At 49.9% G+C, this 27,209-nt stretch overlaps 1 protein-coding gene across 2 annotated transcripts in view; it reads right to left on the bottom strand.

Moving 5' to 3' along the window:
* Psd2 (pleckstrin and Sec7 domain containing 2) overlaps positions 1 to 26,540 on the bottom strand; it is a 29,365-nt gene extending 2,825 nt beyond the window's left edge. The window contains exons 1-12 of one of the 2 annotated variants that reach the window (XM_027927864.2): positions 26,167 to 26,540; positions 23,302 to 23,751; positions 22,675 to 22,869; positions 18,994 to 19,074; positions 15,405 to 15,517; positions 14,578 to 14,636; positions 6,392 to 6,481; positions 4,941 to 4,984; positions 3,717 to 3,898; positions 3,468 to 3,538; positions 2,948 to 3,105; positions 1,920 to 2,064 (exon numbers count right to left, since the gene is read on the bottom strand). In XM_027927864.2, coding sequence (XP_027783665.2) covers positions 1,920 to 2,064; positions 2,948 to 3,105; positions 3,468 to 3,538; positions 3,717 to 3,898; positions 4,941 to 4,984; positions 6,392 to 6,481; positions 14,578 to 14,636; positions 15,405 to 15,517; positions 18,994 to 19,074; positions 22,675 to 22,869; positions 23,302 to 23,751; positions 26,167 to 26,540 — 1,962 coding nt within the window. Of the gene's footprint in view, positions 1 to 1,919; positions 2,065 to 2,947; positions 3,106 to 3,467; positions 3,539 to 3,707; positions 3,899 to 4,940; positions 4,985 to 6,391; positions 6,482 to 14,577; positions 14,637 to 15,404; positions 15,518 to 18,993; positions 19,075 to 22,674; positions 22,870 to 23,301; positions 23,752 to 26,166 lie in introns of both variants that reach the window. The other variant, XM_027927863.2, reaches the window with a different exon arrangement.
* Positions 26,541 to 27,209: the final 669 nt, after the last annotated feature.

Here is a 27,209-nt window from a genome sequence, read left to right on the forward strand (position 1 = left end):
TACCGGAGTGGGTCATCAAAGGGAAATAGACTAGCTGGAGTTCCCAAGTCCAAGGCAGTACAGCCAGGCTCTGGACCCAAGAGAGAGTGGCTTCCATCTTCCTCCTTCCTCTCCTTGCTCCCAGGGGCACCAACTTTTTATAATGTCCCTGCAGGCTCAGGAGATGAGCCCCCTCACACTCATATATGCCCATGCATCTTCCATGATACAGACACAACCTAGACACACTTGTGACTCATTGGAACTCTCACATGCATACACCAACACACTGAGCCAAGGGTGAGCCTGACCCCAGTTATCTGTGGCTCCATATGACCCATACATTCTCTTATATTCATTCTTAGAAATGCATTATAGTCACAGATCCTGGACCACACTCAAAGATAGACTGAGAGAGACACTGTCACTGACAGACAAGGGCACACACATCCCACCCATCACAAAATAGCCAGGTCCCTTGTAGAGTGTGCACATGCAAGTGCATGACTGTGGACACACATGTGGGGCATGCGTATGTATGAGTGCACTATGTGTATACACGAGCATGTGTATGCCTGTGTGGTACATGTGTGTACGTGGTGCGTTTCACTGTGTATGCATACAGAGGAGCTCTGGGAAGATGCAGAAGCCCCAGAGCTCGGTGGAGAGACTAAGGCCCAATAGGAAAGGGGACAATAGTTGACAAGGTCAGAAAGTTTAGAGCTTCCCCAACCCTCTACCTCTCAAGTTCTGGCCCATTTATCCTTTCCTCTCCAAAAGTAACCTGAAAACCTGAAGTACTGATCAGATAAGCTTTTTGTGGAATGACAAATGAAACATCTAAGGATAAGTGAAGACATCAACAGAGCATATTATAAAAAAAATCATAACAAATGCAGGAGAAGATGTGGAGAAAAAGGAATCCTGTACACTGTTGGCAGGAATGTAAATTAGTATAGCCTCTATGGAAAACAGTATGATGGCTCCTCAAAAAACTAAACATAGAATTACCATTCAATCAGTGCCCCACTCCTGGGTGTAGATCCAAAGGAAATAAGTCAGCATACAAAAAGAGATACCTGTTTGACCATGATTACTGCAGCACTATTCAAAATAGCCAAGATAATGGAATCAGCCTAGATACCCATCAACAGATTAACGGGATTAAAGATATATATATATATATATATATATATATATATATATATATATATATACACACATACACACACACACACACACACACACACACATACATACACATACATTTATATACTCACATAATTATATTATATGGAATATATATATGTAGTATTCAGCCATAAAGAATAATGGAATACTGCTATTTGCCCAAAAATGAGTGGAACTGGAGGACGTTATGTTAAACACAGACAAACAAGTATCACATGTTCCCTCTCATATGTGGAAACTAAAAGAAAAAAGTTGACTTGAAAGTAGAAGAGGGATTAGTCTCTAGGCATGGGAAGGGGGCCAGGAAGGGGTGTGGTGAAAGCAGAGGGTGGATGGCCATGCTCAGTGCAATATGGAAATATCATGGTGAATACAATGAATCTGTAGAATTAATGTGTTAATAATGCTAATATTTAAAGTAAAAATTAAAACGCACTGGTGAAAGGGCCTGCCAGTGTCACCTGTTCCTGCCTCCCCATGACACAGATATCCTCTTGTATTCACACTACATCACACCCATCATAGGGCAAGGAAATGTGACCCTGCCACCCACCACAGCACAGCCAGGCCTGTGGGGCGTGTGGCGAGCAGCCTTAGTCTTCCCTTCTGGAAGTGGGAGTAGGGGGAGAATATCTGCCCTTCCCTGGAGCCCAGGACCAGGAGCCCTGAGCTGGGATTTGCTGTGGAACGGGAGGCCTGGGCCTGGGGCTCCCCTGGGGAGGTGGCGTCATGATCCCAGGAGCTTGAACCTGGCAGAGGCGAGTGGTGCAGGAGGGCAGCAGGGGCCGACAGAACTTCTTCATGGAGCTGACGGCTGCTGGGAAAGCCGGGGCTGAGAAGATGGCCGCCACCAGGTTGATCCTCAGGATCCAGGACAGCATTTCCTCCTTGCTCCTGGGGACAGGAGGAGATGGGAGAGGGCACCGGCTTCTCACAATAGGAGTCCCTATCTTTCCACCCAGCACCCAATATCCAGCTTTAGGCCTGGCACAGAGAGGGCACTGATTCTTTTTATAGGCAGGGACAGGAGGGAGGGAGGCGGGAGGATGGGGCAGGGGCTGGTGGGCTTGGTGGGAACCATGTAGGGAATTCCCTTTCTGTCCCAGCTTCCAGGCACCTGGATTTTTACATGAAAATAAACCTGTCCAAGTCTAGAACTCCTGCCCTGGAGCCCATGAGCTCAGGAGGTCAACAGTGGTAGGAAGCAAATGGTGGCCCCTCCACTGCCCTCCTGTCCTGTCCCTGCCACCTGCCCAGCACTTACTCTGATCCCCAAGCCTTACTTACCAGTCAACCCCCTTTTTAGCTCATCTAGCACATGAAAACCCCAATCTCAAATCACAGAAGGATAGCTAACATCACAGTGGAAGGAAGGCCTTGCAGGTCAAAGGTAAGGGGGAGTCTTTGCCACCTGAATTTAAAGTCAAGATTCCATCAGCTCACCCTTCAGGGACCTCCATATGCATCAGCAGCCCCTGCAGGACTTATTAAAGCACAGTGGCTGGGGCCGACCTCAAGTTTCCAATTGAATGGTCTAAGGCGGGGCCAGCACCTAACCAGTTAAGTATTTCTAACTAGTTTCCAAGAGATGCTGAGGGAAACCCACTTTGAGAACCCAGCTGTTGATCTGTGCCAAGTGAACACACTCATTCTGGGACTCACATGCATGAGAAGCTAAGATGTCTACACCCCAGGGTATCAGGAAAGGGATGTGTGCAGGGTTGGTGCTGTAGGCCTTGAGCCCAGGTGGGAATGAGGGGCTCCAGCTCATACTTACGGAGCCTGGAAAAGGAAGACCCTCCAGTCTGCTGTCTTCAGTTTGAGCACATTGGACTTCTTGCTGTAGTCAGAGGCCTTGGTGGCCAGCGCGTGATGCACACGAATGGCATTCTTCAAGTCGCCCTCTGACAGAGCCTTGTCAGGCCGGTACTCATCCTGGCAGGGTGGGTAGGGAATGTGCTGTCATGGCCAGGCTCTGGCTCACTGCTGCAAGTGTTCCATTCTCACCTCCCTCCATCTTGATCTCCTTCTCTGTCCCTCTATCTCCTTAACCCCCAAGAAGCCCCAATTTGTCCCAGAGGCATGACACTGGGTAGCTACTGAGCTACTGGGCATTTCAAACACCCCTCCCCCAAATCTCCAAAGTCCTGAGTAAGCTCAAGCCCTTTTGGGGGGGAAGGACCTGACACCTCCCTAAGCCCCAGGTCCTGTCCAGGAGCCCCTGGCCACCACAAGGCAGGGGCTAGATGGGACTGAGCTGACCCTTCCTAGGTAAGGACTCTAAAGCAGACTCTCACCTTCTGCAGGTACAGGATGGTCCCTTTGAGCACCGCATAGAATTTCTTCCAGCCACGCCTCCCACGGGGTGCTGGGGATGGAAGCACAGTGTGTCCACAATCACCCACTCTAACATGTCCTACCTACCTCCTCCTGCGCATCTAACTGAATGTGCATCCCCAAAGAAGTGGCTACAACCTGATGGGACCCCCTTCTGCCAGTATCCCTCCCCGTGCCCCTTCATCCAGCCTGACACCCACTCCTCTTGCCATCCATGTCGGCGTGAGTCTTCCGGGTCAGCACACCATGCTTGTAGGTGGTGGCGCTGAGAGCCTGTGGGACATCCAGGAAGGGGTTGCCACCATCCAGGATCCGGGTAACCTTCTTTGTTCCTGTCCCAAACTTGTCATCCACCAGCTCAGACAGGGATTTCCTCAGCTCATCTTCGTCACTAGGAAGGTACCAGGCTGAGCATCACATCCATGGAAGCCTCTGCCCCACACTGCCATGGCCTCTCCCATCAACTACCCACTCTAAGAGCCAGAGGAAGCCAGAGGGAAAGGGCAGCCGCCAGAGATAGAGATGAGGAGGGTCCAGATCCCAGATCCAGATCTATGACCTCGCTCTTCAGTTCTGACTGCTGACCTCTGATCTTTGATTTGGGGCCTCTAAACTAATCCTCTACCCTGATGACAAAGTTAGAGACGTTATTGTCTTCAGGTCTCCTTTCCAGTCTTCCTTATCCTGCTTCCAACCCTGAGAGCCTAACCTGGGAGCACTCACCCAGAGGCAGACTGAAGCTGCTGCACCAACCATGCAGCACACAGGCAAAGGGCAGGCCTCAGGAGAGGCCCCTAAAGTTCAGGCCACCATGAGAGCCCTGGTGGAGGAGTGCCTGCTATTCCCAATGGGGTTAGGATATCTGAGCCTGGGACCTCCATACAGACCCAAAGGCACAGGCTTCTCTAGGGAGCACAGCCGAATGGGCTCCCCCCAAAGTCATTCATAGCAAGGTTGCCACCCCTCTTTCCAGATGTCTGGGCACCTCCAGGTCTCATAGGGGAAGAAGACAGGGGGCAGTTACTCCTCCACACTGCCAAAAGCAGTTACCCCCTGAACATGGTAATATTCTTGGAGTGCTGGGGGGTCTGTGCTTCCTACCTGCCTATTTCCCAAAGGGGAAAGAGCTGTCATTGTTGGAAATTTGGAAATATCCTCAGTAGAGAAAAGTAGTTGCGGACATCATCGAATTAAGTTCATAGTTCAGTCTATTCCATAGCACTGTAAACATCACATACTCTAAATGAGACAGAAAATGAGCCCAAAAGGAAACTCAACAATGGATGTTGGCCAGTTGGACAGGGGCTGTCAGGGCCCTTGGTTGGGAGAAATCAGCACCATGGAGAGTGGCCAGTGTGCCCAACTGCACTCCTAGCCACTCCCTGTCCCAGTGAAGCCATCTTCCCATACTTGTGCCTGTGGGCACTACTCACATGGCCCATTCCAGCTTTTCATTCTTGATGGAGTTGTAAAGTGTCTGGGATGGGGGGAGAGAGAGAGGGAAGTTCAGAAGAAGAGCCAAAGAAATTTCCATCTACCTCCAACAATGAGTGTCCCGCAAGGGAACACCTTTTCAGTTAATGGGGCAAAGTGAATGTTTGATTCAAACTTATTTGTTGGGTGGATAAATGAGAGCATGGGTAAATGTACGGATGGGTGTTATTTAGTTCTGTGATCATTTACTGTTGTATCCCCAGGAAACTGTAAGCTTCCTAGGTCAGGAGCTGTCTATCTTGTTCACCTCTGAATGTTGTCACACAGTATGTTCTCAATAAGATGATGGTTGATGGGAGAATGAATGAGTAGATGAACGAATGGAGGAATGGAGAGACATGAGATTGGTGTACAAGTGAGTGGTTAGTATATGGGTGAGTGTTTGGGGATGTGTGTGTGGGTGATGAATGAATGGGTGGGTATATGAGTAGTTGAGTAACTGAATGGTTGTATAGATGGAGAGATGCATGGGAAAATGAATGGGTGAATGGAGAAGTAGGTACAAGTATGGATGAGTAGATGGGGAGAAGTGGATAGGTAGAATGCAGTTTGATTTCACAGATATGTTTTATAAGTGCTTCATGATAATGAAGAAGACGATTGTGTTAAGAAGAGAGATGAAGATGATGTTCTCTTTTTTAGTTTAATTTTTAACTAACACATAATAATTGTACACATTTACCAACAGACTCACAATTCAACTACCTTCCTGGTACCACCAGACATAAAAATTCACTATCTAAAAATGATGTCATGGGCTGGGGTTGTGGCTCAATGGTAAGAACACTTGCCTAGCATGTTTGATTCTCAGCACCACATAAAAATAAATAAAATAAAGGTATTGTGTCCATCTACAAATAAAAAAAGTGTTTAAAGAAATGAACTCATTATCTATCCCCCCTCCCCCCCAAAAAAAACTGTTTTTCTTTCTTCAAGGTAGAAAACTGACCAAGCTAGAAAAGCCAGAGCTCCGCCCTGGGATTCTAGGGTTCAATCTCAAAAGAAAACTGATTCCCTTAACTTCCGTGATGTTGGAAGAATGAGTGGGCTGTTCTCTGGGGGTGATATGAAGATAATGGAGGTAGCGGTGGTAAAGGAAGTGGTGATGGGTGGCAGCTGTGACCATTAATGGTAGTGATGATTTTACTGTGGCAGCAATAATGATAGTTGAAGCAAAACAACACACCTCACAAAGTCAACCCTTCTGCCTAACTCAGGGAATATGGAACAGCCACCTGTTGAGCCAGATGTTCTCTAACTCTGTCCCAAAGTCATGGTGTCCCTGACTCTAGTATTAAGGGCCTGGAATGTCAGGATTTAGTTGAACAGAGACTAGTCTCCACCCTCCCAGGGCATAGCTAGGGGCATGGGAAGCCCCATCAGGTAATACCTTCAGCAGATCTTTGGCAAAATCTTGGCCGTCATTCAGTTGGTCCAAGTTGGCAATGAATTGCTGGCAGGACATCTTCTTGCCAATGTTCTGTAATGGAGAAACAGTTCTTTCTGAGGGTAAGGAAGGAAACTGGTGTGGTCCCCACACCCTACCCTGCCCCACCAGAAGAGATGAGGCATCATCAAAGGCAGTCATGAAAATAATTCTGCCTGGATTTTCCTTTGTCTCCAAGAGTTTACGAAACTGTTTCACATTCAAGATTCTATTTGATCCTCAAGCATGATGAAAGGTCGGGGTTCTTTTCAAACCCAGATGAAGGAATCAGGTTTAGATGAAATATTATAATAGTTGGCATTTGTCAGGTGCCTATTATGTTCCAGGTACTATACTTGACATGCATTATTTTATTTTCTTCTCACCACATGGCAAGGAAACTGAGGTGCAGGAAAGTGAAGTGACATGCCCATGATCACACAGCGAGGAAGTGGAAGGGCCAAGTGTGTCTGACATCAAAGCCCATGCTCTCACCCGCTCCTCCATGGTTAACTCTCCCAAGGTCACTCAGCACCAGGACTTGAACCCAGGCCTCTTGGCTCCTGAGCAGAAGCTCTGTGTATTCCGCCACAACCGCCTCACCCTCTCACCTGCACAGAGGGGCAGCAAGACCTCCAAAAGGTAGGTGAAGTAAGGGAGAATTTGGTTTTATGAGAGTCAAAAATCAATTTCCACCAATACACATGGGTGCCCCATGCTGAGTTTGGCTGATACAAAGAGAACCTGTGCAGATGGTTTCACTCCTGGAGATACAAATAGAGAGCTGGGAATGACTGTATCCACGAGGTTTGCCTCCTCTTTAACCACTGAGGGACTGGAACCCTCCAAACCCAACACCTGATGTTCACACTGTCAGACTCTCCTTGGTGTGGCCACATTTGAAGAAGCACTGGACGCACGCTTCTTTGTGAGGGTCTGTGGACTTGGGTTTGCTCTAAAACAGTGTCTCATCAGATTTACCTATAGAACCCTGGTATCCCATGAGACCGAAATAGCTATTCTCTCAGAAAAGGAGTTCATTATTAAATAAGTTTATTTATGTGTTTCAGAGTCTTTAATGCTTATGTGTGTTGAAATTCTCCCAAGAGGGGATTCCACATACACTTTCCCAAACTGATTGACCATGGCAACATTTTAGCAAGTAGAATCTATTAACATAATAGGGAACATTTACACATCACAGAAATAATTAGGAAAACAGTGCTGTAAGACTTAATAAGCTGACAAGCAAGAATTTTCCACATCTTTTCCAAGGAGTCAAAGAGAAGACCCAGTGTGCCTTGATATATGTTTGTTTCATATGTTTCTACATATATTTTACACGTACATATCTGTGTGTCCATACACAAGCATATAGCCACGTACACGTTCGTCTGTAGTAGAAGAACACAAGGGCCACACCGATAGTACTTGCGTCTGAATTCCACACACTATGAATATTCTTTAACCATTAGTCAGAAGTGCAAAATTGAAAAGAACTAGGCAAGATTTCTATTCAAAAAAACACAGACTATCTTGTTCCAGAGGAATCTTCCCAATAGAAACAATTGTGGTCAAAAATATTAATAAAACATCTGTGTGCGGGCACTGGAGAAACATAAAAGCCATGAGGACTTCAAGGCTGAAGAACCTTCCAAGAAGGGAGTATGGAGAGGAGAGACCAAGGAGGAGCAGCTTTCCTCCCTCGAGCACAAGCAACCCCGAGGCCGAGTGACACAGTGGTTTATAGGACTGGAGAACAAAATCCGGGACTCAGAGCTCCAAGGACAAGAGGCCCTGGGAAACTCCCCAGTCATACTTTAACAAAAAAATAGAAATGAAGAAAGGAAATACTGAAGGGAATTCTTGCGTCAGAAGGAGGATCATCCCGGATGGAAGCAGAGAGAAGCAGAAAGGGATGAAGATCAGCAGAAAGAGTGGGCAGCTGACTATTAATGGTGTAGAACAACAATACAGTTTTCTGGGGAATAAAATATAAGGAGATATAATAGTTAAAAGCATGATAATAGCAATTTATAAATTTGGAGAGGGCTCAGTGGTAGAGCACTTGTCTTAAATATGTGAAGCCCTGGGTTCCATCTCCAGGGCCACAAAGAAAAAAGGTTTGAAAGAAAAATCAATAGAATTAATGATATCACATTGAGCAGGAAGTGGTAAAGGTACTTTGACAAGTCAGAGCTATATCACAAGCTACAAAAAGAATTTTCAGAGCTGGGGATGTGGCTCAAGTGGTAACACGCTCGCCTGGCATGCGCAGGGCGCTGGGTTCAATCCTCAGCACCACATAAAAATAAAATAAAGATGTTGTGTCCACCGAAAAACTGAAAAATAAATATTAAAAAAAATTCTCTCTTCTCTCTCTTTCTTTAAAAAAAAAGAATTTTGAAAGAATGCACAACTACCAAACTAAAAGGGGGGAAATGGAATTAGGAAAAAATACTTAAATAATCCAAAAGTAGGTGAGAAAGGAGAGGAAAAAAGAACACAGACCTGATGAATTGAATAGAAAACAATAGTAACCTGGTATATTTAAACTCAAATATGTCATAATTCATTAAATGATCAAGTTAAAAGATAATTATCAGACTTACTCTTTTAAAAAGTCTATGATACAAGAGACATACCTTAACCATAAAGGAACAGACATCACAGGAACAAAAAGATAGAAAAGGATATAACCCTGCAACTAACACAAGAGCAGCAATATGGCTACACTAACATCTTCAAAATAGGGGCTGGGATTGTGGCTTAGTAGTAGGATGCTCACCTAGCACGCATGAGGCACTGGGTTCGATCCTCAGCACCACATTAAAAATAAAATAAAGATATTGTGTCCACCTAAAACTAAGAAATAAATATTTTTTTTAAATCTTCAAAATAGGTTTGAAGTCAGGAAGCATTACTAGAGGTAAAGAGTGACATTTTCACAATGAAAAAAAGGTCAATCCACCAGAAAACATAATCATCCTAAACTGGTATATACCCAATTGCAGAGCTTCAAAATATAGGGCCTCTCAGGCTGCCCTTGAACTTTGACCTCCTTCCACAGACTCTGTCTCCCAGCAGAAATAGGTCACAGCCCATCTGATGACAAGCCCCAGCCCAAGCCCCAGCCCAAGCCCTCTCAGGCCAGGATGGCCAGTTTACTACGTTCACTTCCTTTCCCAGAGTGGAAGCTGGATAGGGCTGGGGAGCCACCAAAGCCATCATCCAAGTACTGAAATTTGGTCATACTTTAACCCCACAGAAGCCAGACCTTTCCCCATAGGTCTGGCATGACCTCCCTGAGCAGCAGGGTTAGAACAAGCCTATCCTATCTTTAAATCTCACCCTAGAAGCAGGATGAGGCAGACCAAGCTGAAAGAAGGCAGATGTCACCTCCCTGAAGGGGGAAGGAAGGAACTGAGCAAAGACCTCTGGGCAGACTTGCAAATTCTCACTAACCCTTAATTATACTGGCTCTTCCCTGGTGTGAAGTTCTGTCACCACCTGAGTTACAAACACCCCAACTGCTGATCTTCAGGAAAGCAGCCAAATCCCTGGACTATCCCTGGAGTTCACCAACATCCTGCTCCAACCCACATCACCATCAACTCCACTCTTCAAGAAACCCGAGGTCTGGGGGAAACCAAGCTGCTCCTGAAAACAACTCACCTTGGCTTCAGCTGGGACTCTCCTGGAGTGGCTCTCCACCCAGGTCCCCTTTCTCTGCCTCCTCCTTGATGGTTCTCCCCTTTGACCCTGCTATTCAGCCCATTAACCAGTGCTGGAGGATGGACATCCAAAATGCCCCCCGAACTTCTCTCTTCATCTCCATCTCCAGCTCAACCAGGGCTGCCATCTTCTCTAGCTTGGAGGTTGAAAATCACCATTCTCTGACATCCTCACTTTCCAGCTTATCCCAGGATCAACCACCTCCAACACCCCATTTCACTCCTGAAAGGGTACACTCCTGACCCATCTGCTGTCCTTCCAGATCACTCTTCTCTGGAAGGCTTATTCCAGCAATGTTTTGACACTCTGCTGAGATCCAAACATCCCCACTTTCTTTTTAACCCATTTAGATTCTAGACCCGACTCTTCCACCAACACTTCTAGCTCTGTTGCCCTTTTCTGCTTCTGTCCTATTTGCCTAGAAAAAAAAAAAAACAGCCCTGATAAAATCCAACTAGTTTCCTACACTGTGGATCTCAGCCCAGTAGAATGGATAAGCTTGGCGAGGAGTACAGAGTCATGCTAACTGGTCCCATTTTATATCCACTACCCAATCCTATAGGCACCAACCCCTCACGACAACATACCATACTTTCCTAGAATATTTGATCTCCATTCTCCAATATTCTCCAATATGACCACACACATCTTTTTCCTTAAGCCTCAACACCCTCATAGCAGATATTATGGTTCTCTCTTCGACCTTGCTCCTCCACTGACACACTTTCTTTTCTCAGCTTCTGAGATGCCACACACTAACTGGTTTTCCTTGGACTTCTTCAGCTGCCTCACAGTCCTGTCTGGTCCTCTGCTTACCTCTAAATCACATCAGGCCTCAGAACATGGCCATCAGCCTGCTTCTCTCCCCAGGGCACTGAGCCAGGCTTCTGGCTTTAAGTTCTATTAGGATGACAGTGACCACCACTCCCTTCATCTCTATATCCCACTCAACTCTATTGGGCCCTGGATTCATTGATCTCACCACCCCTGTGGTGTCCCCATGTTGATGACCAACAGGCATCTCCAACACAGCATGTCAGAAACGGGACTTGAGCCGAGTGCAGTGGGGCACACCTATAATTCCAGCAGCTCAGGAGGCTGAAGCAAGAAGATCTGGAGTTCAAAGCCAGCCTCAGCAACTTAGTGAGGCCCTAAGCAACGCAGTGAGACCCTGTCTCTAAATAAAATATTAAAAATGGGCTGGGGATGTGGCTCAGTGGTTAAGCATCCCTGGGTTCAATCCTCAGTACCAAAAAATAAAATAAGGGACTTGAATTCACTTCTCCCATCACCTCCACCACAAATACAGGAGACTCTAGAAATGGCACCACAAGTCAGCCAAAGCCATCCTTATTTCTCTTTCCCTGACCAACACCAAGAGCAAGTCCTGTCAGACTCACCCTCAAGAATTTCCTCTGCAGCCCCTTCTTTCCACATCTACTACCCTGTTCACCCAGGGCACCATTGTCCATCTCCCAACTGGACACAAACTAACAGTCACAGTTTTGTGGATCCTCAAAAAGTTAAACAAAATGACCACATCATAGAATCCAGCAAGTCCATTCCTAGGGGTAGGCCCAAAAGAACTGAAAGCAGTTGTTCAAACACAAACTTGCACACGAATGTTGATAGCAGCTATTCACAATAGGCAAGAGGTGAAAAACATCCTTCCTGACCCCTTTGCCTGGACCAGTTTGTCCCAAATCTTTCTGTATCTAGCTCCTTCTGGTCCTCCAGGTCTCAGGTCAAGCTTCCCTGGCCCTAGTCCACCCCCACCACACAAGTTTATTCCCGTCCCAGACCTACCACTACTTGCAATCATTTGTTCCCCTGGGCATTGCCCACATCTTCTAATTAGAAGGCAGGTGACCTGAGGGAGGGTTTCCTTCCCGCTTCTTCACAGAACACAGAAGGCACTCAGCAGCCAGGACTGCCATTGAGTCTCCAACCTCCAGTCCGGACGCCCCTCCTATAGGAAGCCTTCCTGAGCCCTCGCCCAGGCTATGCCCATCCAAAAAAAGTGCACCTACACGCTCTGGCAGCCCGTTCTGCCTTCTTCTCTGACCAGAACTCTTGCCGGGGGCACCATCAGCGTCCACATTGCCGCAGTCTGGCTGGGCACAATCAGGAGCCACTTGTCAAAAGAAACTAACTTTATTTTTAGAACCACACACGCCAAACAAAACAGCCTCTCAGGAAAAACCCTCAGAGCCTCAACTGCCACCACCGGCTTTCCACAAGCCTCTCTCTCCCACACATGCTTCTCTCCACCTCCCACAATCCTCCTGCTCTTGAGGCCGATTGGCTGGGTCACGTGGGCGGAGCCAAAAAAGTCCCCCAATGAGCAGCTCAGTGGTCTGAAAGGGCAGGGAAACAGCCCAATGAGCATCACCGCAGAGGAGCCAATCAGCTAGATGTTGCTGGGGCCGCTGTGAGCCAATCATCAGCCGGCAGCTGGAAGTTTGCTGGCAGCTGGAAGTTTGCTGGGGCCCCTTCAGCTGTGGCTCTCAACACCACATTCCTGAGATTCCCCCATCCCATGAGGCACTCCGTTCCTATCTGATGAGCAGCAGAGGGAGAGGAGAGGCTAAGACTCACAGCCCCTGCAACCCTCAGGCCCTGGGCCAAGCACTCCACATGTGCTATCTCTGTTCCTCCTCAGTGGGAGACAGAGGCTAAGTGAGGTCAGTAGCTTGCTCCAGGCCACCCAGCTGTCACGTGGAGAGATACAGAGAACCTGACCTGGAACCTGGCTTCTAGTCATTGGGCAACACTGCCTCAAGAGAAATATGATCCTCCGTGTCTTCCCACAGCAAGAATGAGGGTCCTACCCCACCCACTTCTGATCTGTCACACCTACTTTCTCCTCAACGGAGGGTTAATGGGGGTCCATGGCCAGCTAAGGCCCACCACACTCCAGATGTGCTCTACCCCGGGGCTCACTGAGCAGCAGCTGCTTCCCTCATGAGCAGCTCAGCCATGGGGAGGGGCATCCAAGTCTGGGCCCAGGGTACGCCCTCAGGCAGGCCAAGAGTGGAGACAGGAATGGAGCAAGCAGTGCGTTCACTACTACTTTTAGAGTAACTAGCAATACCCACTCTCCACCAACAGGGGGCAGTCTCAGGAACAGTGCTGGCTCCTGGGCATCAGCCCTGGTGACCATCACATAGAATACACTCACCTTCTCTCTTGTTCCACACTCAGGCCAAGGCCCAGGCTAACTTCCCCCAAGTTGTCACACATTAGCTCTTCCCGATGAGGGCACCCCGAGGCCCTCACCCTTCCCAAGCCAGTGCCCCAGCAGAGCACAGCCCAGATTGCTCCTCCCTTCCCCATGCTCAATTGCCATCAGGCTGCAGCCTGCACAGTGTGGCCCTCCAAGGGTCTGTAGGTCACCATCATTTAAGTTTTAATATTAATAATGAATACTATCATCCTGACACTTGGTGTTGTGTCTATTTCTCTTCTCAGGACTTCCTAGGATACTGTGACCCACACCACCAGATGCAGAACCTGAGATTCTGACAGGTCTGGTGACTTGCCCGGGGTCAAACAGCTGCCACATTGAAGCAAGAGTAGGATGTGAAGATGGGCCTGTCCCAGCTTTCTTCCACCCCATATTGCCTGAACTTCCCTAGTTAACTCTAGAACCAGACATGCTGGCCTATTGTTCCCGAGTCACTAAAATATCCCCCAACCCAACAGGGTGCTCTAACCATCCCTGGGTCAGCAATGACAGGGAAGGGATCAGATGGGACCAGATTGATGTGATGGGGACACAGAAGGGTGGCATGGTGATGGGGGTCTAGGCACACAGGGCATGCACGCCACTAGCTACACTTACCACCTGAGGAAGGGCAGGAGAGCCCAAAGAGGGTCCCCGCAGCAGACCAAGGAAAGAAGAAGGAATTAGTGAGCCATGATAAACATTGAGGCCACCTGGGGCTGGGCCCAACCCAGCCTCACAGCCAGGTACCCCACACCTGTCACTTCACTCATTGGCCTGGTGGAGTGAAGGAAGGGACAAGAATGCCTCTTGAGAGTAACCTACCATTTGACGGCAAGGGCTTCCTGGGCATGGCATTTCAGTGAGGTGGCATTGGCCTTGCTGATGAGGGTTGGGGGGAATACACTGCTTTTAGCAGCAAGTGGCATGGGCCCAGCTAGGGGCACACATCTTACCTGGCATACCCTCAACTCCCGTATGACTCAACTGTTCTCACCATCCTGTTTAGGGGCCAGGACCCAGGAAAAAAACTAGGGCAGAGACAAATCTAGAAGCCTAGTTGCCAAACTCCCAGGACTTGCTAAAAGAAACACAGTCACTGAGAAAGAAGTCTCAGGGAGGGAACTCGGTGAAGGGTCAGGCTCTGATGACTCAGAGTCAGTCAGCGCAAGGACATCCCCCAACTCACGTGTCCGTGCAGGTCCGTGTTGAGCAGCATCAGAGCACAGGTGAGCGTGTGGATCCCATCTAAATCACAGACAGTGGCATTCTCAGTGTGATGATCCAGGTCATTCCCACCCCAGCTTCCCATCTGTCTCCTGATAGCGCCCTCCTGGAGGCCCTGAAGACAGGAAGAGGCCAGCCACCCGCCCGAGACACTCAGGGCCAGGGGCTTCGTGATGCTCCCTGACCATCACATTGCAGCGTCATAGTCATTTGCCTGCCTCCTGTCAGGACCGTCACCTCCCTCAGAGGAAACCTGACTGCCCTGGTTCTGCTCCAGCCCAGACACCTGCCTGCTATCTCCAAATTCACCTTGAACCTCAGACCCAGCAATGGCTCTGGGTCCTGGGCCATGTACTTGACTTGACCTGTGTCTCTTCCCCTTGTTCCTCAGTTTCTAGGACTCAGGTCCATCCAAAGGACAAGTCCTATACCTAAAATGGTCCCCATGCAGAACTTCATGTATCAGGACCCCCACCACACCAAGAATCACCATTGTGACAGAGTCCGGAAACATGAAGACCCGAAGGACTAACCCTGTAGGATGGAGAGTTTTGAGGTGCTGGGAAAGACAATGGGCAAGATATCTGGAGCTCTCTTCCCAGCAGGCAGAGCCCACTCCATGTGCCATCAATTATCTATGCAACATTAATTGAGCACCTACTGTATACCAGAGCAGACAGACCATCTGGGCCTGGCAGCAGGGGAGAGTGGCAGGAAATCTGGGAGGGAGAAGGCCAGGCCTGGCATGGGCAGGGTGGGTGGGTGGGGCAGAGGAGACACCTGCCGTACCTTCCGAGGTACTGTCATCAGGGTTGCACTGGCAGTACCGGCGGGAGAAGTGTGTCAGGACCCGCTCACGCTCCTGTGTTTCCCCCATCAGTGGGAATGCCTTCAGGAAGGTTCTAGAAGATAATTCAAAGCTGCTGAGGGTCTCTCAGAACCCCCACCTCAGTCTGGGTACTCACCCCGGGTAAAAGCCCCAACATGACATACACACCTACAACCTGGGGCAGGTTGTGAATAATAAACAGATGCGTGCCTGAGACCCACTCCTCACTCCTCCTCCATGGTGGGGCCCAGGCTATCCACACCTGCCATTCAGAATAATCTTCCTCCGTCATTCCTGCTCCTCTGTATGCCACTGGGCTGAGCCCCAGGCTCCCTCACCCCCTCACTCTTCCCCCATCCCAAGTCTAAGCTGCCACCAAGTCCCAGGGATTCATTCTTCACATTCAATCTCAATTCCTCCTCCTCCCCCACCTCATCACATGCCCAGACCACGCGCAACATCCTCCCTATAGGCCCCCTGCACCTCCCAGTCCCTGAAGACACTAAGCCATCTAAACACAAGGCAGTCAAGACCTGCCTGACTTAAAACCTGCCACTGGCTCCCCAGAACCCTCAGGGTAACACCCAAGTCCTCCACACCATGGTCTTGTGATTGCCCCAGTTCCCCTCCTGTCTCTCCAACCCATACCCACCTGCTGCCTCTCCAAATTGTCCCCACACCCTAGATAGGACAGGCATTTCCACTGCTTGATGCCTCTGATCAGGCTGGGGTCCATCTGGAGCATCCTTCCCACCTTTGCTGAGAAGCTCTTAATCTCCCTCAAGTTCAATTCCAAGGTCACCCACCTCTTAGAGGCACCTTTTGGGAAGCTGATCCCAAAGGGGCTGGGAGACGGGGCTAGGGTTTCTTGTCCAGGGCCTGGGCACGCCAGTGCAGGTTAACCCAGTTTAGACCTCTGTCTGGGTTGCGATTTTATGGATTGCTCCTAATTTTTCTGTGGTTCATTTGATTTCTAGCCCAAAGCACCTATAATACCCACTTGGCTATACTCTTTATGCTGGGCCTGGCAGCAGGAGAAAGTGGCAGGTAAATCTGGGTGGGAGAAGGCCAGGCCTGGCATGGGCAGGGTGGGTGGCTATACTCTTATGCTGCCTCCAAAAGTCCCCTGAGATCTGAGCCACACCTTGACCATCCAAGGTTTTCCAAGGCATCCCAAACTACGGACCACTCTTGAAATTTAATTCCAGGCCATCAACTGCCATGCAAGTCTACTCTCCTATCCTATACCCATCTCCTCTTCTCCCTGTCCCTCCTGCTCCCTGTCCTCTGCCCTGATTTGTTCCTCTCCCTCTTCTTCTCATACTCCATTAGGATTTTCTAAAATCCAGTGCCTCCCAGCCTGAGCCTGTGTTACCTAAGAGGCATCCATACCACCTATTTCCCGGACCACAGTCCCCGTTGAGGGCTCTTCACTAAACCCCAGCCCAACACCACACCACCAATTCTCCAGCTATCCCTAGGCTCGGCCCCACCACTGCCCACCTCTCCCCACCTCAGGACCTGCAGCCCTCTACCCTGTCCTCTGAGCAGCCTCATACACTTTCCCCGCTAGCCCTAGGGCCCGCCCACAGGCCTTGTCCTCTTGTCCTCCACCTGGCGCTCTTCAGAAGCCTGCACATGACTGGATCAAAGGCTGCCCGCATCACTTTACATTCAGCATCTTCAGGGCTCCCCAGTGCCTGTGCAGTAATGCCTCACTCTACCAGGCTGGCGTCTGAGGCCCTCCAATCCTGCTGCCGTGCCTCTGATCAGGAGCTGGTGCCACTGAACACTTTCCCTCCCATCCTCCTCACTGTGTGCAATCTTCAAGACTCAGCTCAGGATAGAGCAGCTGTTCACTGTTCTCAGTGGAAGCAATGCATTTTCTTAAGCTTCAGGAGGCTGCTGAGACCATCAAGACCACAAAGGCCAAGGTCCCGAGAGAAGAGGACTGGGGGTATGTAGATTGACCAGCTGCTGCTGCTCTTCCCTAGGGGCACTGCTGACTAAGGGCACAGACAAGGGGCAAGACACTGGGTGGCTTCATGGGACTGGAGAGAGAAACCTGGAGACTTGGGGGACTATAAACATTATAGCAAGACATTTGCCAAATTTTGAAGATTTGAAAGTAGGAGGTTAAAAAGCTCAACAGACAGTCTCTAAGGGGGGGAGGTTGCTGCTTTTGTTTCTATGTTTTTGCTTTTGGCAATCTTGCTGCACTGAGACAAAATGAAGAAACCACCAAGGTTTCCTCCTGGGATCTTCACCCCGTGATCTACACAGACCCTGAGCCATACCAGGCTTTGGCACTGCCTCTCCTCAGTCCAGCTCTGGCTAGAGTAGGACCACATCACCATGCTTCCCTCCTCTAACTCCCTAGCAAAGGACTTGGTGAACCCTCTTTGGAATAATACAGATTAATGTTGAGTCACCATAGTTCTATTCAAAATATGCAGAATCTAATTTTTTTAATTACTAAGCATGCAAAGAGACAGTATAGATGATAGAAAACCAAGAGAAAAAACAGACAATAGAAACAGGGACAAGTGATTCAAATGATGCAGATATTAGAGACAATAGATAGCAAATTTATACTAGCATGCTCAAGATCAGAGGGAAAAGTGGAAAAAAAAATGAATGAAAAGATGGGAAATTCACCAGAGAATTAGAATTTCTTTTTAAAAGTTTCAATAAGATGGAAAATTCTAGAACTGAAAAATATGAAAACAAACTAAAAACAAATAGGCTTAATGGCATATTGAATACAGGGAAAGGGTAAGTGAACTGGAAGAATACCCCAACCAAAACAGAGAAAAAATAATAGAAGTTACATTTTGTAAAAATATAAGACAGGGCTGGGGACATAGCTCAATTGGTAGAGTGCTTCCCTCAAATACACAAGACCCTGGATCAATCCTCAGCACCACACACACACAAAAAAAAAAGTATAAGAGACACAGTAAAAAGGCCTAGCATACATGGACCATCCACTCTTAGCTTAGAGACTGCTCTCCATCCTTCCTAAGGCCTGGTCTATATCCCCCAGCTGGTCCCTACCAGAGCTTGCTGACCCTGGGCTATATCCACCCATCCCACCCCTCCTGTTCCCTGGGCCTGCACCTGGCCCTCCTGGGACCTACTCCCTGGGTCCAAACACCAGTAAGAGCTGAGGTCAAATCCCCTTTCATCATCTCCTCAATGATGGTTGGGAAGCCTCTTCACCTCTCTGCTCCTCGTTTCCTCATTGGAGAAAGGGGGCTGATCACGCCCACCTTGCAGAGCTGCTGAGGACCAAGTGTGGCACGTGACAGGCAGGAAGTTCTCACAGAGGCAGCCCTTTGCCTCCCTCTCCTAGAGTCATGACTGTGTTCCCACCTCTGTATCCTCAGCCCAACCTGAGGTGCTGCTCTGCTGCTGCCCTTACAGCCTCATAGAGAGTTCGAGAGACTTGTGCAAAGTTGCACAGCAGTTTCTGATACAGCTGAGATGTGAATCCAGATGTGCTGCCCATATCACCTGTGGGCACTGTCCCATCCCAGCCCCACTGACCTGAGTGCTCGGTCCAAAGTGAGGCCTGAGAAGTCGAAGAAACTGAGGTACTCCCCAGCCACCAGCCTGCTGAACTCGTTGCTGCAGGGAGAGTATGAGAAGTCAATTAGAAGCAGGGTCCATCCCAAGGATGGCAGAACTACAGGGGGACTTGGCTTCAGAGTACCTGACCCACCCACCCACATCTCCCTACCCCTAGGCTGCCTCCCCTAGTGGCCAGTAGGCTTGTTGTTCAACCTTGGGCTGGGAGATCAGGAGGGCTTCCCGGAGGAGGTGATGTCTCAGCCAACACTGAAAAGTGCTACCTGGGGCAAGGAGTGGGGGATGGGATGATGCCAAGTGTTCCCAACGGAGGAAACTGCAAAACACGTCCAAGATGCTATGACAGGGATGTATGGCCAGAGCCTGGAGAGCAGGAATGGGGGAGGTAAGAGATGAGACAAGGAACAGGGCTGCAGCTCAAGGGAAAGGATGTGATTCTGGGGGTCTGAAGCAGGGCAGTCAGATTCGTATTTTGGAACACTACCTGCTGAGTGGAGACCCCTGGTCTTGGACAACTTTCTAGTAGTCCAAGAAAGAGATGGGAGAGACGGGGAGAAGACTGAGGAGGCAGAGGCTGAGTGTGTGTGGTGCACACCTGTAATCCCAGCAGCTCAGGAGGCTGAGGCAGGAGGATCACAAGTTCAAAGCCAGCCCTAATCAACTCAAGACCCTGCCTCTAAATAAAATATTTAAAAGGGCTGGGGATGTGGCTTGGTGATAAAGTGCCCCTGGGTTCAATCCCTGGTACAAAAAAAAAAAAAAATTATGGAGGCAGAATCCACCAAAAAGGGAGATAGAATGGGGGTGTGGCATGACTAAAACAGTGAAGATGTCAGAGCTCAGGACAGGGACAGCGCTGAAAGGATCCCTGGGAGAGTCACTACTCCATGGTAGTTAATAATGATTTGCAGTGGGAGCTGAGCCCACAGGAGAAAAAGGTGCAGAGTCAGGGCAGCCAGCCCAAGGCAGAGCTCTGATGAAAGCCTCAGTTAAAGGTATAGAACAAAGAGAGAAGCAGTGAAGGAGACGGAGGAACACAGGCAGAGAAGAGGGAAGCGTTGTTCAGGAGACCACTGAAGAACGTGTCCCAAGACTGGAATGAGGGAACTCTTGCCACCTGATTCTAATCAAGCCTCAAGCTCTCCCTCCTGTTAACAGGACCCGCAGGAAACAGAGGAACCTATGAAATAACACCATGAGGATACCGCGTCCAAAAGGTGGAAATTTTTCCAGAACCACTGGCTCACTTTCTTCTACAAATATATAGCACATGGAAAAGGAAGGAGAAGCCAGGCTCGGTAGTGCACACTTGCAATCCCAGCGGCTAGTGAGACTGAGGCAGGAGGATCTTGAGTTCAAAGCCAGCCTCAGCAATTTAGTGAGGCCTAGAGCAACTCAGTGAGACCCCGTGTCTAAATAAAATGCAAAATAGGGCTGGGGATGGGGCTCAGTGGTCGAGTGCCCCAGAGTTCACTCCCAGGTACCATTAAAAAAAAAAAAAGGAAAAAGAAAAAGGAAGAGACTCTTGACCGCTGTAGATTAAACAACATTTAGAAATCACAGGGCCAGATGCAATGTGGCAGACCTCCTTTGGGTCCTAATTTGGACAAATCAACATTTTTAAGACACTCAGACAAAATTAAACATAAATCGAATTTAGAGATAATAAGGAATTTTTGCTATTTTTTTGCAATTATAATGGAATTATAATTACATAGAAAGACTCTGATCAGTTAGAGATATACATTAAAGTGCTTAAGGATCAAATAATGGAGTGTCTGAAATATATTTTAAAATATTCCAGCAAATGGAGGGAAAAAGCTGCAGGGTAGTAGATGAAATGAGAATTTTAAAATATTGATAACTTTAAAGCTGAGTAAAATGAGTATGTGAAGATTTAATATATTACTTTCTCTGCTTTTGTGTATGTTTGAAATTTCCACACTAAAAATAATACTTTAAAGAAATAAAAAGGAGGGCTGGGTCTGGGGCTCAGCGGCAGAGTGCTTGCCTAGCACATGTGAGACACTGGGTTGGATCCTCATCACCGCATAAAAATAATAAAATAAAGGCATTGTGTCCATCTATAACTAAATATGTGTGTGTGTGTGTGTGTGTGTGTATATATATATATATATATATATATATATATATATATATATATTTTTTTTTTTTTTTTTTTTTTTTTTTAAGAAGGAAGAAAGAAAGAAAGAAAAAAAGAGTGATCCATGGTGTCGAAGCTGCTGAAGGTGGACTGGGGAGTGGTCACCAGATTCAAAGACACCAGGTCACCAGTGACCTTGAAAAGAGAAGATTCCGAAGATGGGGGTGGTGAACCAATTTATAGGAGATGAGTGAGGAGGAGAAGAAGGGGAAGGTTAGATGCACCTAAGGGAGAAAACCTGAGAATGTGGGCTGTGAAGTTGGAGGAAGAGCTTTGCTTTGCTTTTGGGAGACAAATGCCCTTAAGTGCAGGTAAGCAGATGCCTAAAGAGGGAGTGGCAGAAAAGACAGGAGAGGGACTCATCACAGAAAGGCGACTGAAAGGCTGCCATGCATTCAGGGGAGTGGGGCCTACAACCCAGAAGGGAAGATGGGGGCATCTGAGTTGTGATTTCTAGGCTGGGGTTGTTGGGGGCCCAGTGTAGGCTGAGTGGAGGGGGAAGGAGCAAGAGGGAGGGGGAAGGAGCAAGAGGGAGGGGGAAGGACCTGGGGCCTAAGCCACCCCAAGGGCGAGCTCTGACTGGTGGCCGAGGGTCTGACTGTCTTCTTTAGCCTTTCGAGCAGCAAGCGGAAGCCAGGTCTGTTCTGCCCACCTCAGAGCCTTCCGTGGGCTGGGAGGCCTTCTGGACAGAAGGGTCAAAAGCTGGGGCCAGTGGGGTAAGGTGGCGCACGTCTGTAATTCCAATGGCTCTGGAGGCGGAGGCAGGAGGATCGTGAGTTCAAAACCAGCCTCAGCAAAAAAGTGGGACACTAAGCAACTCAGTGAGACCCTGTCTCTAAATAAAATACAAAATAGGGGATGTGGCTCAGTGGTTGAGTGACCCTGGCTTTAATCTCTGGTACCAAAAAGATGAATTAAAAAGCAGGGACCACACTGGTGAGACATGCGTGGGGCTGTGCCAGCCGACTTCCTCAGTCATAGCCCTTACTGTGCCCCAAGCTCTTCCCTTTGCACCCCAGGCTGAAGGCCAAGGCTTGAACTTGGGGGTTCCAGCCCCTTCAGCTGGTCCCAATAGACAGTAGGGCTTCATGAGGCTTGGGAACTCCCTCCTGAGCCCAGGTGTCTGGATATGTCCCCTGCCATTCCTCTCCCAGGTTCTCCTCTCTCCCTGGCCCCATTAGGTTGGCCACTAGCTCCTGACCAGCTGCTCTGTCCTCACTACCATTCATGATGACCCCATAACCACATCCCATATACTGCACCCCAGCCCCAAGGGAGCTGAGAGCAACAGCCCTGGCCCAAGCAGCCCAGAAAGGAAACAGATTTAGGGCGCGGCCAGGAATGAGGACAGTGGCAGGAGGAGGTGTCCTTGAGGGTGTTGGGAGCTCCTTGATACCAGCTACTCCTGAAAACAGTCACTGGCTGGAGAAGGTGACAGGTTTACATGGGGTAGGAGGGGTGGGAGGCCCACTCACTTCTTGCCCAGCTGCCGGGCCACATCACAGCGCTGGAAGCCCTCAAGGTGGTAGAGGCGGCGGGCCAGCCGGCGAGCAGCTTCGCTGACCCCCTGGCACCCGTTGGCCAGCGGGTCTGTGCTGCCAGGCTCCAGCCCCTCCGAGCTGCTCAGCTCTGAGTCCGAGTCTGACAGGCCATCTTTCAGGCTAGGATCACTGTAGATGGATGAGGGAGATCAGAGGCCCCGGGGCAGAGGTCTGATGCAAGGCTAGAAGGAATCCCAGGTCTCTAAAAACCCACGCAGGGGCCAGAGCAGAGGAAGAAGCTCCACTGCAGCAGGAAAGAATCAAGTTAGATTTTCAGAAGAACCAACCCTTCAAAAGAAATCATTAGCTACTGCACATGCCCATGACACAGCTCCCTGATCTCCTACAAGCTGAGAAAACCTGAAGGGCAGAATGGAAACTCAGGGTGAGAATTCTGGATGCAGAGGATGGACAAGCCAGCCTTGGAGAGGACTCGTTGACTTTGGACACTGGTTCACCCAAATATGCTTTGTCCCCTCCAGGTTTCAGTATCTCCGTCTGTTCAAAGATGGAGCCCCAGCCCCAGCCCCAGCCCCAGCCCCAGCCCCAGGCCTGCCTCACCTGGCTGAGTTCAGCAACTTGTCTGTGTCCTCCTCATCTTCCTCCTCATCCCCGCCTGGACCCTGGGGCCCGTCTTCATGGAATCCATTGGGCACCGTTGTGAGAGACAGGCGGCTCAGGACGTTCTCTGAGCGGCTGCTAGAGATGGAGCGCCGCAGGGGGCTGCCCAGCTCCCCATCACCACCAGCTGCCCCCATGTCCCCCTCAGGCCCCATGTCCCCCACACCCATCCCAGCCCCTGGCTCGGGGCTGTCACGGGCCCTCTGCTGGATGAGGGGGGTGAGGGGGGCCTCGAAGCTGACACAGCTGTCACTCTCATCTGTGAGGCTCAGGACGTCCAGGGAGTCAAGGCTGCTGTACTGGGTGCCCCGCAGCAGCTCTGACTCCAGAATCTTCTCAAAGGTGGCACTGAAGCCATCCCGCACATCTGGCTCCCCGGTGCCATCCAGCCTGTGGGATGCAAGGACCCAGTCACCATCCTGCCCAGGGGTACGCCACACAGGGGTTGGTGGCTGGGAGCTCCCTGGGAGCAGGGCAGGCATGGGTTGTGTTCTGCTGATTTTTCTTTCAGCCAAAACTTACTGAGCACTAGGGGCTCAAGGCTGGGATGGGGATTGGGAATACAGGAGCATAAGGGACAGATGTGGTCCTGAACCTCAGGGCCTGACCAGCAGCCTGGATCACAGTAGGCCTCCGATATTTCTCTAAATAAGTGACTATGAGGTCTCTTCCCCCAGCCTGGCCTGGGTGGCTGCTCCTCTGAGTTCCCAGAGCAATGTGGACAGCTCCCTGTCACAACTAGTGTCATACTAGGTCATCATTTTGCTGTTCTCACAGCCTAGGAGGTTCTTAGCTCAGCCAACCACTCTACTCTCAGGGCTTGCCTTTATGTCGCTCCCTGGGTAATACAGAGGGGAACAGGCCCACACCATGCTGGCCCCTTCTCTCCATTCCCTATCCTCAGGGATCCCTGCTGTCACCCTAGCCCTTATCAGTATGTAGTATTGTGTTTGTTTTCCAGCTTACTGTATGTTCCCTCAGCTCCACACTCCCCAAACCAAGGCGTCCTAGACTTTGGTCTGCCTAGAAAGGACACCTCTGTCAGGAGTGTGCTGAGTACTAGTTACATCCAAATAAGACACAGCCATGCCAGGAATGGTGGCCCATGCCTGTCATCCCAGCAGCTTGGGAGGCTGAGGCAGGAGGATCGAGTTCAAAGCCAGCCTCAGCAACTTAGCAAGGCTCTAAGCACCTCAGTGAGACCCTGTCTCTAAATAAAATACAAAAATAGGGCTGGGGATGTGGCTTAGTGGTAGAGCACCCCTGAGTTCAATCCCCCATACAAAAAGAGAGAGAGAGAGAGAGAGAGAGAGAGAGAGCCGTGCCCTTGAGAAACTCTCAGCCATTGTCAGAGCCACAAATGGTACCCCCCCCATCTCCCACCTGCTCATGTAACAGAGCAGACCTGAGGAATGGCCCTGATGGAGGCTTGAAAACCATCAGCAAATTTCCAAACCTCCATCTGCACCCACCCTTAGTCATCCCAAATTAGTAAGTCACCTGAATATGAACAGTGTGCTCCAAGAAGCCCCAGGCTCCTGCCAACCCCTGCTAGCTTCAGTGGCTGTCCTAGGCCCTCTGTGGATGCAACCTGCAGCTATGCACACCTAGTTCACACGGGCTCGCAGACCCACGTACTGTACTCACATGCCAACCCAGACCTAAAGACACTTCTCCCCGACGTCCACTACAGGCCCAAACACACACCCACAAGTGCACAGGCCAGACACCAACACCCCCACTCACAACCACACAGCCCATGCATGACAACATACTCACACATGCCCATGCATACACCCCTGTGTAGGCCAGGCACACACACACCTGCACACTTGCCTCTTCTGGACAGAGACTACAGCTGTGCTCACCAAGCCTTCTCTTCTCAGCTCTCTTCTCAGCCCTCGTTGGTGCCTTCTAGACTTTCCTATGCCCAATCCCCACCCTCCTCCCAATGGCACCCCAAGACTGCAAGTCTTGCCACCTCCTATTGAGGATAATGGAAATGAGGCTACAACTCCAGGAAGCAGGACTGAAGTGGAATCCCGGTAGAACTTTCTGATGGCAACCTCAGATGAGGGTGACTGAGAAGGCTACCTCACAAAGCCTGCTTTTCTGGGGCCAGCTGCAGGACTGGTAGATTCTCATCTGCAGAAAGTCGAGGCATGGCCCAGATGACCTTCACATCAAAGCTTGTTTTTTGATCTCAGGGGTACTCAACCGCTGAGCCACATCCCCAGCCCCATTTTGTATTTTATTTAGAAAGAGGGTCTCACTGAGTTGTTAAGCACCTCGCCCTTGCTGAGGCTGGCTTTGAACTTATGATCTTCCTGTATTGGCCTCCCAAGCCACTGGGATTACAGGTGTGTGCCACTGCACCTGGCACAACAAAGCATTTTATTAAATTTATTTCTATGTGGTGCTGAGAATTGAACCCAGAGCCTCACACATGCTAGGCAAGCGCTCTACCACTGAGTCACAACCCCAGCCCATCAAAGCATTTTGAAAGGAATTGGAACTCAAATGCCAGCCTAGGATGGAGGGAGTAAAATCCTTGCACCTGACAAAATCAGCTCGTGATGACTTGCAGGGCTAAGGGCTGGGGGTACAATAAACCTGCTAGCCTTTGAATTCCCACTCATGACCCTATCCTCCCCAAACATCCAGAAGGTGGACAAAATAGGGATATGAGAGTCCCATCTTATGTATGATAAAAACAGGGACCAGAAAAATAAGGGGCTAGGCACAGGCCACATAGGACTGGAGCTGCCAAACATGGTAAGGCTCCAACCCAAGACACCCACTTACCCCAGCTGAGGGTCCTCAGTGTCTGCACAGAGGCTCCTGGGGATGTCCTCCCCCTCCACCAGCTCACCAACCCTCCAGGGCCTGGACTCTGTTGAATCTTCTAGAATGTTCATATCTGGCCCCAGGGTTAGGCCATTGGTGAGGGAGAGGCCCAGGCTGATGGCAGACAGAGTCTCATCTGGGTCCTCTGTGGGCTCCTCAGTATCCTCCAGGGTTCCCCTCTCCTCGTGCACTGGGCTGCTGAGGCGGCTGCTCAGTTCCTCACTGGCTGCCATTCCATTCTGGACCCCAGGTTCCTCCTCAGGTGCCAGGCTGGGGTCCCAAGTGGCACCACCTTCCTCAGGCAGTGAGGATGGGAGCTTATCCTCCTCCATGGCAGCCACTGCTTCCATCCTGTCCCAGCTGCTCCTGGGACTCCAGTAGACCTGGCAGAAGACAGAGAGATGAGGTCAGAGTCTGTCAGACAGGCAGGGATCAGGGGATCCAAAGCCCTGCAGAACCAGTACCGGTACAGCCTGCCTGGGGGCAGGAGGGTGGTCATGATGATCTCAGGACCCTTCCAGCTGGAGTCTGGGCTCAGGTCAGGGCCCCCTCACTGCCCTGCCTAGGCCAGGCCCTCTCACTGTCCCCTGACCCCTGTGTCAATCCCTTGTGCCTCAGTTTCTGTCTTCCCTGTTACCTCCTCTGTCTGTGGTGCCCTCCAGAATTCACCAAAGTCCCCCAGTGAAGATCCAGGTAGGGAGGAGCTGGGCCCTGGCAGCACCTCCTGCAGGCCCCTCCATTCCTGCTGGCTGACAGGTCCCCGGCGCTTGTTCCAGGGGCCAGAGATGAGGGAATCTTTAGAGTTAGAGGAGAGAACTGGGCTGGAGGCTACCCTTATGGGGCATTAGGAGAGGAAGCAAGGAAGTCAACAGAAGTGCAGTTCAGTCAGCTCAGTCAGAGGTGGGTCCACCCCAGGGAAGCCAAAGCGGATCTTAGAGACATCAGCCATAGGAGGCCCAGAGTGAGGTGCTGTCCAGGGTGCTGGGCGAGTGCAGCGCCAC

Source organism: Marmota flaviventris, chromosome 5, assembly GCF_047511675.1.
Source record: "Marmota flaviventris isolate mMarFla1 chromosome 5, mMarFla1.hap1, whole genome shotgun sequence".
NCBI lineage: Eukaryota > Metazoa > Chordata > Mammalia > Rodentia > Sciuridae > Marmota > Marmota flaviventris.